Here is a 15,919-nt window from a genome sequence, read left to right as displayed (position 1 = left end):
GTAAGCAGACAGGGAAGTAGCTGGGGTAGCCAACCCTGCCCTATGTCATGGTTAACCCATGGGCCAGAGCAACCAGTATGCTGAAAGAAGTGGCCTCCACACACTAGCAGCTTTATCTGCCAATGTGAATGTAAAGTGCTCTGCCTGATCTTTAGAAAGTTATCTTTAAAAAGAAGACTTGGGGTAGAATTCAACGTAGCACTAAGTGAACCTTCCATTAGCTGAATACTTTAGGCTTGCACAATGGAATGTTCTTCCTTGTACACCATCTAAGGATTCAAGGGTTCTCCTAACCTTCTGGATTTGGAGAGGGTACAAAAGACACAGGCAGGGAGAGGAGAACAAGCGGAAATTCTTTTGCTGACAGGATGTGGTAACGAAATATCACCACCAGTGCTTTATCTCCCTATCTTTGCCATATTTGATGTGCCACACATGTTTCATAAGCAATAGTATAAAGAGATACTGCAAGTGATAAAACATACAATATATAAAAGAAATAATTTTAACTGAAAACTACCTGTTGGCAACCATGGATCTGATGAGGGCTTTACCAATGTGTTCACTTGATCCCAGTTAAGGTCATCATCATCAGACTGACTATATCCACATGATGCAAAAGGTTCATCGAATGAACAGCCACCTGTTAAAAAGAAAAGAAATAAAATAACTTGAATGCATTCTTTGACTCCTGCATTTTCATTTTAATTCCTGCTTGCAAATCTGTTACTACCTTGAACATCACAATAGAACAAGTTCCCCCCCATGAACCCAGCATAAACTTGTTTCCAAAATATCATTAATTTTAATTACAAATAAGTCAGTGGTTGCTAGCGTCAGATATGAACGATATCAGCATATCATATGCCTTTGCTTTTATAAGGCAGCTTATTATCCTGGAATTCTTAAAACTCATTTCTATCATATGGACAGGCCCACTCCAGTAACCAGAGTAGGAATTTACGGGTGTTAAATCCCTGCAATCCCCAGAATGCAGATAGTCACTGTATGAGCCACACATCCACAGTGAGGGAATGGGGGCAGGAGGGAACTTGGGATCTGGCAGAAAAGGATTATTTTCTTATTATGATGGAGATGTGCTTGACACATATGTGTCAATGTCTGCCGTCTATGCACTGCAATCATGTAGTTTGTCAGAAGGATCTATAATCAACATCAGAAACTAAGTTCACACTCAGTGTTGAGTTATTTGCTGCTTTTAGTATGGTACCAATGCACTATAATACTCCACCTATAGCCATTACACATGCTAGTTCAAATACTCAAGAAAGTTCAACAATTGGTTTGTGTAACCCTGAGGTGAAATTAGTTTACACATTTTCTACAATGAATCACACTTTCTTTTTCTACTTAAATGTAGATGGAACATCCAATGCCTTGCTAGCATATAAAGTCACCCTACCCGTATGCAACTCCCAATAACTGGTTTTGTCTTCAGTTTCTATCTTGTTATTCTATAAATTTAATCTAGAACTTCGGTTCAAAAATTCTTTGGTTCACAATAACTGGTTCACAATACCAGCAAGTGTTAATTAATAAATTATAAGAATAACATTTTCACAAATTATAGTGTTGATGTGATCAGAAAAGGTTTCCCAACCATGCTAGTGTTTGGTTTAACTGGTATACTGCACTCTTCAGGAAGGCTATCCCCACTTGTCAGGCTTAAAAAAAAAAAAAAAAAAAAAACTTTTCCCAAGCCTAAGTCCTGGTGGAGGTGGATAGTGTGTGCATACATGTCAAGAGGTGTGTGTGGTGGATGCATGTTTGTAATGTGTGTGCTACGCACAACAGTTTCCCCAGTTTGCAAGTATGCCAACTGGCCAAAAGAGGTTGGTGGTTTCACTGCTATATACTGCTTTATGCTAAAAAATAAAATAAAATACTACTAAGAGCTATGACTAAGAAAAGGAACAGGAATGGCTAGTTGAACTATACTCGCACATTAATACTCTTAATGTGAGATATGAGAAACGACTCATCTGGGAAGCAAACATTAATCATTAATTTTTTCAACATTCATCCAAACACTTTCTTCTTCACTTAAATACCACCATCTGTTTTCCTTTATAATAAACCTCACAAACATATTGCATATGCCCCGGTGGAAGACAGATAGGTCATTTTCACACAGTTATAAATTGTGTTGTAAGGAAGAGTCTTGTTTATTTTCTCTGAATGTTTCAAGGGAAATTAGCAGTCCTGGACACTGCATCTTTCTTGAACACTCTTGACTGTACCCACCTCAATTAAAAATCACACTGTAATAGTAAGCTCATTAAAGGACTCATGGTTCTTACTCAATATTTCACCTCGACAACAAAATATAATTTGTCTCAGATAGGAAGAATGAGATAACTTTTGAAATCAAGGAAATCTCCACAGCTTATATTTTGCTATTATTTTGTGTCTGGGAATTTTAGAATATGAAAGAAAAGCTAGTTCAATAAAACTAAAAATATGTATTTTTTAATGGATGGATCAGTGAAATTACATCCCTTGTGCTAAACCACAGAAAATATATCAAGAATGAACTCTGGAAAAACCCTATGGTTGCCATATCTAGGAAATATAGGTACCACTTATTTCATTGACTATTTATCTGTAACAACCTGGTGCTAACTATGCAGGCTTTGGTGTGCACACACTGTGTGTAGAAGGGCAAGAGCACAGTTCTGTTACTTCCTGTGGAAGCCTCCATACAAGGGGGTTATAGCTACAAGAGGAAACATTATACCCCAACATAATACAACAATATATGACTACCTAATTCAGATAGGGTAACAGTAAATCAAGCAAAGGATAGTGCATTGGAGAACAGCAGCAACCAGTCTATTCACCCTTCCTTTGGTTCTCCCACTTCCTTATGCCACTCCCATATGCTACATTTAATTAAGGGTTGTGATAAAACTGAGCACTGGTAAACAAGGAAATCAACTGAAATCAGGTGCGAAATTGCTCGGGTTGAGAGAGAGCGAGCAGGTGTGTCATGCCATTTTTAAAGATGGCAACACAACCTTTTTAAAAAGATGTTATGCCTTTAATCACCCTCCTGTGTCCAGTGAGACACCCAGACATTGCTGTATCCCAGATATTTCTCCCCACATGTTCAGGGGCATTTTAGACTGGTTCTTCTATTGTTGAGCTTTCATCAATCGTACTGCAGTCAGTAAGAAGTCTATTAGTTCTCTGTGGTGCAAGGTGGAGCCCAAGCCTATATCTAAAGATAGTAGGACTAAGGAAGGATTTTGAGAAATAGGTTGGATTGTAAATGTGGATATAATGGAAAATACTCTATTCCAACTGTTTCTCACATGGGGGCATTCAAGTTGTTCTATTTTAATAAATGTAACCACCATTCCATTTCTCATCTCATGAGTTTTCTTTGTGGGTACGTGAGTAAGGTCAACTGAACAGGTGCTTCTTACACGACCATCACCCCGATCTTCACCAGGTGCTGGAAATATGGGAAGGAGCAACAACTACTGGCCACACCTATGTTATTCAGGTATGTAAGCAGTATAGCAGCACATTGAAGTATGCCAGTGCAATATCTTAAGTGCATGTCTGATATAATGGATTCATGCTCCTTATTGATTGAATGATGGCTCAAGTGGTTTGAAAGAGCTGGGATTTAAGAAAGTTTCTTTTAACTGTATTAAGTTTACAGTGAGGCATAAAAATCCTTAACTTTTTGCAATTATGATTGGAGGAAGAGGTGCAGCATTCAAACTAGTACCATTGAAGGATTTTAAGTGTCACATCCATGTCAAACAAACTAATCTCCAAACAACATACCATTATATATAAAACACAGAAAACAAAAACAAAATAAAGGCATAATTCAGCATAATAAAATCAGAACATAACAGAGCGCATCAAGAATACATGCAGACAAAGAACATACTCATATTGAATGGTTTCAGTTTGTAAAAGAAAGGAACTGTGATCAAAGCCTCACACTTCTGCCAGATTTGACACCCAAAGTAGAAATAGAGAGGAAACTGCATTACTATAAAGGAAATGAATATCAAAGCAGTCTATGTGGAGCCAATTTTTTTTCCGTCCAAAAGAATGAAAGCTATGTAAAATATTAATAAGCTCAGGTACATGCTTCAATTAAGAAGTTGAGCTACACCTCTAAAACACCAGCTGGAAAAGTTTAAAGTAAACTCTATCATTTGCAAGATTCGGATCTAATACATAGATGACAGAATGATCTAACATATGCTTTGGAATTGCCCCAAATTACCAAATATCTGGACTGCTGCCAAAACAGTACACATTATTACATCAAAGCCAAGGCATTGGAGTAGTCTCCCCCCCCACACACCAACAGACAACACCACACTAAACATACATAATAAAACACACACAATTCTTTATACTTATACTAAAGCTATTATCAGGTGTTGTAACACAGACCCATCTGAGACCGTTATGTAAGGTTTATTTAGATAAATAAAACGAATACCATTCCATTGACATAGGGTGGATGATCACGTGAGCCAAGGCGCACAGAACTCTTTTCTCATGCCAAACTATTATAGCCAAACTTAGCTAAACTGAGCAATGTGCATGTGAATTATTATACATTCATACTGTCTGATTGTCTTAATCTTTCCTCTAGCTTTATTGAAAAAGCATGATTTCACATCCTTGAACAGGACTTAGATGAGATACATACATTTGCAATAAGCAATGTATTATTCCCAATCCCTATGTTTGCTAGGGAATATAAAGCTATTAAAACAGTTTCCATCTGAGCGTTGTAGGTTAAAATATCCATGTTTAACTATTCATTACAAAACTGAGTAAAATTACCAGTTAATGCAAGCAGCTCCCAAAAGATGATATAAAGAAAATTTTAAAAGAGTCATCTATTAAAAGAGTTCATTATCTCATATTCCCTAGCTATTCTATAAATTGGGATTTACTATCATTATCTGTCTTAGATATTTAAAGTGAAAATTTAAATTTTACTTATTTTGCAGGTCCAAAAAGCTAAGTCTACAAAATTCTCCTATATTTTTGGGTTGTATGAATATCTGTGGACCAACTTATAAGGATGATTTTGCCTCATTCATATATTCCCCCATGAATTCTAACATTCAAAAGCAGCAAGTACTTAAAACTTTTCAAGCTATCAATATGAAGCTATATTTCATATTCAGTATAAAATTGATAGAGAATCACACAATGATAGATATGTAAAATTGGAAGGGACCATGAGGTTCATCTAGGCCAACTTCCTGCAATACAGTGGTACCTCTGGTTACGAACTTAATTCGTTCCGGAGGTCCATTCTTAAGCTGAAACCGTTTTTATCCTGAGGCGTGCTTCCGCTAATGGGACCTCCTGCTGCGCGCGCATCCCTGGCGTGCAATTTCCGTTCACATCCTGGGGCAAAGTTCGCAACCAGGAGCAGCTACTTCCGGGTTAGCGGAGCTTGTAACCTGAAGTGTTCATAACCAGAGATACCACTGTACAGGAATCTTAACTATCCATAATAGATACTCATCCAACCTCTGCTTAAAAACCTCCAAGGAAGACGAGTCCACCACCTCCCAAGGAAGTTCATTCCATTGTCGAAAAGCTCTTAACATCAGGAAGTTTTTCCTGATATTTAGTCAGAATCTCCTTTCTTGTAACTTGAAGGCACTGGTTCAGGTTCCAACCTTCATAGCATGAGGGTAGTTTAAAGCTTGCCCCATCTTCCATGTGACAGACCTTTAGATATTTAAAATGGCTATCATATCTCTACCCTCCTACCTCAATTGTTCCTCATAAGGCTTGACTTCTAGACCCTCAATACCTTCATCCAAGTCATTTACACAGGCCCGACAGAACCCTGTGGCATCTCACTTTTCCCCAGTATGTGAAGGAACTATTAGTGAGCTCTCTTTGGGTTCTGTTGGTCAACCAGCTACAAATCCACCTGAGTCTAGCCCTCATTTTACCAGCTTGTCAGCAAGAATATCATGGAAGACTTTGTCTTTTTGAGTATTTCTGACCATGGCTCTCAACCAGCAGTTCCTCCAGCTTTTTGAAATCAGCATTCAAGTCCAGAGTGTGTGTCCGATTGCATGCTTTCCCTTGTCTGTGTATAATGAAACCCAAGAGGACATGATCGTTTCCTCTCAAGGTTCCCAGTATTTCCCCTTTGTCAATCAGTTCCTCCCTGTTGGTGAGGACCCCCTTGTTTCTTCATCCATCTTCTGGGAGATGAAAATGTCAGTGAAAAAACTGATGAATTTGTTGGCCCTTACATTCATGGCAGAGTTTTAGTTCCAACAGATATCAAGGTAGTTGAAGTCTCCTGTGATTACTAAATCTTTCCTTTTGGAATGTTTGGTAATTTGCTCTAAGAAGGCATCATCTAAGTCTTGAGTCCGGCCTGGAGGACTATAGCAGATCACCCAAGTAAGGTCACTGTTGTTTCCCTTGCCTACAATTTTTACCCATATACACTCAGATCTGTCTTTCATTTTCCAGCTCACGGATCTCTCCACAAGTGTGCACATCCTTTACAGATAAGGCTACTCCTCCTCCCTTCCTATCTGGTCTATTCCTTTTGAACAGGTTACATCCTCAATTGCTACATTCCAGTCATGAGTCTCATCCCACCATGTTTCAGTAATGCCTATTAGGTCATATTTGCTATCCTGTATTAAGAGCTCATATTCTTCTTGCTTGTTCCTCATACTCTGTAAATAGGATAACGACAACTGAAACCACAAGTCATTCCCTCAGCTGCTTCCTTTTTGTAGTTTTCCCACCCTTTAGCAGGTTTCTGGAGCACCACCTCAGTTTCCTGTGCATCAATGAAGCTAGTATCCAGAATACCAGGTGCTCCCTGTCATCTGTAATATTGTCTCTTTCCACCTCAATATATAGTTTAAAGCTCTCCTGATCAGATTCATGTGACTCTTACCAAACACATTCTTGCCATCTCTTGCCAAAAGCCCTTCCTCAAGGAAGCAGAGACGAGTCCAAGAAGCCAAATATTTCCTGACAACATCACCTGCACAGCGAGTGATTTATTCCCCCCCCCTTTCTTACTGGGACACAACCTTCAACATGAAGGAGTGATTAAAAACCACCTGTGCAGCTTCATAGTCCCTTGCTATATGTTGAAAGCTGTGTTTAGCGGTATCATTTCTATCTATAAGGAAGGGATTGTGGTCAGCAAGCTTTATAAGACTTCACAAATTCTTTGTCACATCTTGAATCGTTGCACCTGGAAGTCAGCACACTTCCCAGGACATCTTGTTACTTTCACACATTGCTGTCTCTGTCCCTACCATCACCACACATCTCTTCTCCCTCTGGAGCAGCAGGAATCGTTCTGTACACCATACCTTCCAGAGTCACCTTGTTGTATTCTGATATCTGCAACTGCTGTCCTTGCTCTTCTGGCCCAGAATTGGTACCCAATATGAGGGCACGGAATCCAGTAACACAGCATGGTTCCTGTGCATCACATCCCTCCAGCAGTTCATCTCCTGCAATGTGCAATCCTCCACTCTAGGAGCACACTACCTGCATCCCTGTTCCAGGACAGTCCACTCTGTTCTGTTGAAAAAATCCTCATCTTGCCCAGTAGCTCGAAGTGTGGATAGGTGGAACTCAAGTTGCTGTACTTTCACTGCCAGAAAAGCAACCAACTTGCACTTGCTGCAGTTGTAGTTTTGCGTGTTCTCAGGCAGTAAGACAAACATGGCACAGGTACTGCAAATCACTGCAACAGCTCCCTTGCCGCCCATATCTCTTGGTCCTACATACACCATGAGACAGCACTCTGGGATGCCCCCTCAAAATGCCCTCGCTAATGCCCCTGTTTACAAGTCCTGGTCGTGAGCTCCCAGAGGCTGCAATCAGAAGGCAGAAAGAATTGAGCATTCCTCACTCCACATCCCATATAAACAAAACAAAGCAAGGTATTGCATCCTGTAATCTATACCTTTCCATAAGGAATCCAGCTGTATTTCTCTTCAGCTGCACTTCAGCTTTTGAAAGAGGTATCGTCTCCCTTTATATTCCTCAAGCAAAAAACTATTAAGTGTACTTGAAGCTCAGTCGAGCTCCCTGGTGCAGCTCATTTTTAATGAGCATCTTGTCTTCATGTTCCCCAGAAGACAAGATCCGCAAAGCAATCTCAGACAATTTGAAAATGAGGTCTGCTGCTTCCCCAAACCGTTGTCTTTTTGAGCCTGAAAACTTCCTGTTAAAGCCATATGGGAATGGTGGACGATTTTAGTCAAACCTGATTTCACTCTTTTTTTTTTTATCACAAGCTCCTGCTTAGAAGCCCCACTGTGGCTTGGAAGTGCATGCAGTCTGCTTTATGCTTTGAACTTTAGAAAGGATTTAAACAGTCAATCTCAATATCATTATAATTCCAAGTGCATTACCTTCATATTGGTTGTGAGAAAATAAAAATAAAAAGTTTGAAGCTGATTTCATAGGTAATCCTTTCAATTTACTTGATGAGTTTTGCAGCTGCAAGTGCATGCTCTTAAATAATAGCATTTAAAGCAGCAGTAGAAATCCTGTGTATTTAAAACACTTTCCTTGTATTAAGTAAAGAACAAAAGCAGTATTAAGTTTTCTTGGCCTGAAAGGATTGCAGACAAAAAGAAACATTTCTGCAATAATTACCAACCATTTCTCAACAATATACACCAGCACCAGTACTTTTAGTAATGCACCTTTAACCAGTGGTTACTTTGGCCTCCAGGATCAAGTTCTGTGTTCTACTATCATAGGCTTTAAAAGGTTGTCAAAGTGATTCAGTTAGAATTCACACAGATTAACCAAACACAGGATTGCAGTCATAGGGAGCAATTCACCAAGCTAATACAGAAAACACATTGCAATGGTGACGGTTGAATCTACTGTACAGGGATACAGTAAGTACGTATTCCTAATTTGCAGAATGTTATCTTAATCCTTGTGTATTTTTACTGGCAGCTACTATGTCTATTTTGTGAAGTGCTATACACACTCCAGTGCCTTGGGTAATAAGACACATATTACATATCTTTTCTGTCATGATCTCTCCTAACCTCTGCCAAAAAACCCCCCTCAATTTGTGGCAGAAATTCATATACTGAATGAAATAAAATCAATGGTGTGTTGACTACATATATTTACTCCTATACTTTCTTTACCCATTTTGCTGAAAACAGTTTTAAGCGTTTGTTTTTTCAATTTTTTTTTGCTTGAAAAGTTTCTGTTTCTAAGCATAAAAGTCAACTTCCTTCCACTGCTCAAGGCTACCATAGTTTGATTCCAATCTGCTCATGTATGACCCAGTGCTAACAATAGAATTCATTATTCAACTTATATCCTTTTTGTAACAGCTGTTGGTAGAATATTTTGTCTGTAGCAGAAAACCCTTCAGAAATCTGTGCTTCTGCTGCACACCAGACTGATCAACATAACTGAAATCATCCAAAACTCCCAGTAGCCACTTTATCACGATTTCTTTGCATCCAAAAGTGTCATCTCATCTAGCTGGTAGCCATGTCAAACTCAAATGTCCAAATCTCTGTTTTAAAATGTACAGTTGTACCTCTACTGAAGGGACGCGGGTGGCGCTGTGGGTAAAACCTCAGCGCCTAGGGCTTGCCGATCGCATGGTCGGCAGTTCAAATCCCCGCGGCGGAGTGAGCTCCCATCTTTCGGTCCCAGCTCCTGCCCACCTAGCAGTTCGAAAGCACTCCTAAGTGCAAGTAGATAAATAGGTACCGCTTTATAGCGGGAAGGTAAACGGCGTTTCCGTGTGCTGCGCTGGTGCTGGCTCGCCAGATGCCGCTTAGTCACGCTGGCCACGTGACCTGGAAGTGTCTTTGGACAACGCTGGCCCCCGGCCTCTTAAGTGAGATGAGCGCACAACCCTAGTCTGTCAAGACAGGCCCGTACGGGCAGGGGTACCTTTACCTTTACCTCTACTTACGTTTCCCTCTAGATACAGAATCTTTGGGTTACGGCCACGGCAAATGGAAGGGTATACTTACAGGTTTCATCGCTTGTGCGTGGGCAGAAGCGCACCTCTATTTACATTATTTTGGGGGTGCGAACGGACCCCCGGAACAAATTAAGTTCGTATCCGGAGGGTCCACTGTAGTTTGTTTTCTGTAGTTCATTTCTAAGCATCATCTCTGATAATCAAAAACAATTTTACTTTTTGCTTCACATCTTTTTTTTCCTTCCTGAGAAAAACTAAAGAGCTGATTTATGTAAAGGTGAATTATTTCAGCACCCTCAACATATGGAGCTTTAAGAAATGAAATGCTGAAGGCAAAATATGTGTGTAAGCATTTAATACGCACATTTTAAAATATCATCAATAGGGCAACAAGCAGGATCAAGACTGCTGAGTATGGCAAGGGTGCTAACCCTTTCTTTCTGTGCTGTGATCCTGCAAAAACTACATTCCAAAAGCTAGTCGCTCTAGCAGGGAATCTCCCCACACACAAGTCTGATCCGTGTTTTAAATAATTTAAAACATGCACATTAAATGTTTGTACACATCTGACATAGTGTATATCAAGTACCCCTGCCCATGAGGCAGACTGAAGCAGCCACTTCTGGTGGCAGAATCCCGCAGGGCGGCACCCCTGTGAGCACCCTTCCCTGCTGCCACCACTGCCCCCCTACCCCAAAGCCTTGCTTACCAGAGTTGCATGGCGGTGGCTTCCGGCAAGATCTCATGAGATCTTGCAAAACTCTTGCAAGGTATTACTGGAATCCTCTGCTGCACGACCCCAGCAAGCAAGGCTTCGCCGTAGGGAGTGGGAACAGTACCTTCTTGTTTAGCCTCAGGCAACAAAATGTGATGGCCTACCCCTGATTCCAGTTAACAGAACAAAGTCCAATCAGACAGTTAACAGAGTTAACAGAGCTGTGTCCACTTGGACAAGACCAGCAGTGAACTTCTTTGCCACTTTGTAGATAACAAGCTAGATGAAAATGAGCCTTAAAGCAATTCCCATTAGCTCTTTGTTTGACACCACCTGCCTAAAGACTGGGCTCAAAATTCCAAAATGGAAAGTAAGAGTCATGTGACTGAAGCATTTTTTAAAACAAATATTAAAGCTGCTTTTCTTCACGTTAAAGGGGAGAGGGCTAAACATAAAAAAATGTTTTTCCTAGTCCAAGGCAAAACTTTTTATGTATACGTAAAGTTTCATTAAACTGAGCAAACACTCCCTCTCCACCAAAAAAAAGAAAGAAGACATCTTCAACTTTTATATACTCTGTTCTGACCAAAAAAATGATTACTAGGCAGAAATCAGGAAGCAGATTAACAAAACATGGTGTGCTTTGTACTAGTCTTTATTGCTATTCTGATAAAAGTTCTTAAATACAATTTAATTCACTCTAGAGTGTAGTTAAATAGTCTTGATTGATGGTACCTTCTCTTAGTCTTTTTCATTTGTTAAATTATGACAGATGACTTATGTACATTACAGAATTTCAATGAAGCTCCCCCCTTACTTTAATTAAAAGTATCCCATCCACAGTTGTTCATAATCTATCTCTCCCAGAACAATGTGACAGTCAGCAATGATGATAAATAAGGGGAAGGCCAAAACATTACAGAGTCAGTCCCTTGATGATGTGAGGAGCAACTGGCATGTGAATATAGAGCAACTATCTCAGCAAATCTGTAGCAGTGCTGGCTCAAAACACTTCAGCATGCAGTTGGTCTATAGATTTCATCATCACTGATTCTGCTGAATTAAAAAGAAGTCTCCCTATAAACATGTGTCATCATCATCCCCTGTCATAGCAATCTTGAACGCTGCCCAGTTTGAAAGAGAAATGGAGTTGTCTAAAAGAAAGTAGTGGCTCCTACATACTCAGGAATGTCCTAGGTATGAAAAAGTATGTAGGAGAACCATGAGCTTCCAGATCCTATGGAATGTTGTTCACAGCTGAGCCTACAGATATAAGAAACAAGAGTAGCTCACACACTACAAAAGAAATCCTGGATTTATCTATTGTTTTCTATGGGCATCTCTGTCTTTTGTTTCATGACTGATGGTACCTCTGTTAACCAATGACAGGAAAGAGAGAATCCTGAATTTCTTTATTCTCTATTGTTTTCTCTTCAGCTTCAGAGGATGAGGGGACATGAACTAAAGAACCAGAAGTCAGGCAGACTGTGTGAGTCTGTCAATTAGGTCTGTGGTTGACATGGTGAAAGCCCAGGAAAGCCTGAAGTCTTGACAGCCAAATGCTTAAGGCCAGCAAGCTCAGCCACAAGCAAGGTGGTGTAGGAATGCACACAATGGCTCCACCCTCCATGCATGCCAGCATCTGCATGCACCACACTGACTGAATGCATTTGAAGGAGACCTCTAAAAATATCCAGGTGAATATGCTTCAAAACCTATGTGTGATGAGGAATTTTGGTAAGGGAGGGTTCCGCACATTAATTTGGATGTTTCACTCCAGAATTTGAACTCAATGGATTCCTCAGGCATCCCTACTAGCAAGATAAATGGGACCCTTTTACAGACCAGTATCACAGAATGCAGAAGACTGACAGTGGGTGTAAATCAAATAAAAGAAGCATTCACCCTTGAATCACTCTGAGTGTCAACTACCGTATTTTTCGGACTATAGGACGCACCGGCCCATAGGACGCACCTAGTTTTCAGGGGGGGAAATCAAGGAAAAAAATATGATTTCCCCCCCGCAGCTTTGGGAGCAGCGGACAGGCTGCACGCAGCCTGTCCGCTACTCCAAGACCTTCTCCCTGCTTTTGCGGGAGGTGGCGGAATTCCCCAACCTCCCGCAAAAGCCCACAGGAGCCCCGCGCGACTCCTGCGGGCTTTTCGACCAGGAGGGAGAAGGGACTGAAACGGCCAGTCAGTCCCTTCTCCCTCCTTGGGGAAAAGCCCCCAAGAGCAGCGCGCTCTTTAAAGCGCTGCTTTCCCCACCGCCAGCCTCGAAGCCGGGTTGGAGGGTAGCGGCAAGGCGTCGCGCGCCTTCCCGCTGCCCCCCATCCTCTGGGGCTGGCGATGGGGGAAGCGCTGCTTTCCCCACCGCCAGCCTCGAAGCCGGGTTGGAGGGTAGCGGCAAGGCGTCGCACGCCTTCCCGCTGCCCCCCATCCTCTGGGGCTGGCGATGGGGGAGGCGCTGCTTTCCCCACCGCCAGCCTCGAAGCCGGGTTGGAGGGTAGCGGCAAGGCGTCGCGCGCCTTCTCGCTGCCCCCCATCCTCTGGGGCTGGCGATGGGGGAAGCGCTGCTTTCCCCCACCGCCAGCCTCAAAGAGCAGACTCTCCTGGCTTCAGCGGAAGCAACGCGAAGCCTCCGGAGCGCAGGCTTCGGAGGCTTCGCATTGCTATCGCTGAAGCCGAGGAGTCTGCATTCGCTCCATAGGACGCACACACATTTCCCCTTCATTTTTGGAGGGGAAAAGGTGCGTCCTATGGTCCGAAAAATACGGTACTTTTAGCTACTGCCCTTCTTCACTGCCCAAATTTCACCATCCACAGCTCTTCTAGGGCAAAATAGGTCCGTGCATGGAAGCACCCTTGGCAGATGGGTCTGGAGATAGCATCTGTTTTTCATTATGGCACAAGGCCAGGGGGCCCTTGTATGCAAGCAAGCAGATTAGCGAGCTGCAGGCTATAAACCAAAGGAGGAACATTCAGTAATGAGCTGAGTGGTGGAATGAGGAAAGTGATCTTTGAAATTACTCTTTCCCCTTCCTTCTTGCTATTCATACCTGCTTTGGTATGAAGAATTGAGACTTTTTAAAGGTCATTCTTAATTGCATTTCTAAAATGAATTTTAGATGTAGTTGCTGGTATTAAACATGGAATGAGTATATGACCAATTAATTTTCTTTTCTTTACTGGAGAGAATATGGGTTATCTGCTGCACTTTTATTTTGTGAAGTGTATAGAGAGGTCTAGAACTTGAATATGTATTTTTTCTTGAAGGGGTACCATGGAGACTTGTCATTATTTACAGGCCTGTACAACTGTACAAACCACATTATTTATTTTTATTTAAAGGTATTTTGAAGCTGCTTTAATAATAATAATAATAATAATAATAATAATAATAATAATAAAAAATGTGTCTCTTTTTTCAGTTCACAAGAACCCTGCCCTGGAATTCTCAGGATAGCCAATGCAATTCCATGAGTGACATTTAGCATTCTAAGTGCTGATCAGGCAGTTCAAAAAGGCACAGTCAAACATTTTTTAAAAAAGGTTTTCAGAAAGCAAGGTATAAAACCTCACAAACATCTACTGAAATGCAGTAATTAACATAGCACAAAAGTAGATTTTTCTAAAACCAAAATATGTAGCATTTTTGTGCTTCAGTTCAGGATTTCTGAATTGTTTTTTAAAAATGTAACATGTATGCCCTGCTATTTATAACATTTTCTTTCAAATATATATAGCCCAATACTTTGCTACGAAGTCTCATATGCTTAAGTAGGCCTAATAGGCCTAATTGTAAAACATTTTGCTTTTGCTCACAAAGTAGACTCTTCTGGGCACAATTAAAAAAAAACTGATCTAAAGTAACAACATCTGATATGCACAGTTGGCTCTGAATCGGTCCCTTTAACAACGCCATTCAAAATAAATTCCTCTTGTTTCACATACTTCCCTTCCAAAAGGAGCATTTACATTCAGAAAATGAGAGCACACTGTGTACCATTATAAATACCTGTGAATTAAAATTATGTGCCTCAAAATTATGTCTGTCAGATTCTACAGCATCAAAACGGGCAAGTTATTCTAAGATGACATAGTAATTATACTGTGTGGAACTAGCATTACTATAGCTGAAGTTGAAAAGCACTATTCCAAACTGCTTATGGCATGCTCAAATATTTCAATGCAGGATTCCAGGGACATAACAAGGCATATAGCTGTGATATACTTGGGACTGCGTTAGCTTACTCATTCTCACCCAGCTTCCCACTAAATCACTAAAAATAAATCAATTAGTAATTCAACAAGTAAATTGTAGAGGTGCAACCCAAAATAAAGTATGAGAAGATAATGTTAGGAAGTAACACAGAGTGCACCAAATAATTCTATGCCACTGAAGTCCCTACAATGGCCGCTTACCGTCTTGCCGGTGAGCGGCGCTTACAGCACGATGTGGTGCCTCCTCACGCCTGAAAACGCAGCGCCGTTTTAGAATGTTTCCCTGTCCCCTCCGGCCACCGCAGAGGCTCACAGGTTCCCGCCAAACCTGTCCTTCAAATGAGCCAATCCATGGTGGCCCAGGGGGGGGGGGGCAGGGGACAGCCATCAACTTAGTGCAGCCAAGCACTCAGCACAGCATCCAGTCGGCCGGAAGCGTCACCCCCCCTTCCCCTCCCTTCATCAATAGTTGATTACTGCTCTCACCATTTCTTTTCAGCTAGCTGGGCTTTGCTATGGTCTTTTGACAGTTGCCATATTCAGGGCCAGGAAGGAAATTTCCCTGCTATGCAGGTTTCATCTTCCCCATAGCGCTAGTCACAACTTTGGTGGTTTAGGCCTTGAGCAGAATCCTATAGTCTTTCATCCAATTGGGGTGTGTTGAAGTGGTGGCCCACCCACCCACCCCATTCCCTGTGGCGGCATTACCAGGGTACCCCATAAAAGGGGTCTGGAGGGAAGTCTCTATACAAAGAACCAAATGTGTATGGCTAGCGGGCCATAGAGCTTCCCTCAGCGTTTGGGGGTCATCCACGTAAACCTGCGATTTGCAATGGATCCATACCTGGATAGACCCTGTCATGCCTCAGTTCCCCCAACAGGGGAACTGAGGCCCAATGCTTTTGCCAAATGAACACCCAATGCTTTTGCCAAAGCTTCCTACATCTGAAATCAATAAAGCTGTGGCCATTTAAATCCCAGACAGT

The 15,919-nt window shown here is 41.5% G+C and overlaps 1 protein-coding gene across 11 annotated transcripts in view; it reads right to left on the bottom strand.

The window, feature by feature from the left end:
• Positions 1-15,919, bottom strand: part of PTPRM (protein tyrosine phosphatase receptor type M) — a 412,807-nt gene that overhangs the window by 297,796 nt on the left and 99,092 nt on the right. For all 11 annotated transcript variants that reach the window (XM_081014113.1, XM_081014108.1, XM_081014114.1 and 8 more), the window contains exon 2: positions 521-643. In XM_081014113.1, the coding sequence (XP_080870239.1) occupies positions 521-643 (123 nt within the window). The remainder of the gene's footprint in view (positions 1-520; positions 644-15,919) is intronic.

This window comes from Podarcis pityusensis, assembly GCF_964106645.2.
Source record: "Podarcis pityusensis genome assembly, chromosome: 7".
NCBI classification, from domain to species: domain Eukaryota; kingdom Metazoa; phylum Chordata; class Lepidosauria; order Squamata; family Lacertidae; genus Podarcis; species Podarcis pityusensis.
The sequence above is the reverse complement of the archived record's forward strand: the minus strand, read 5'-3'. Positions and strand labels throughout refer to the sequence as shown.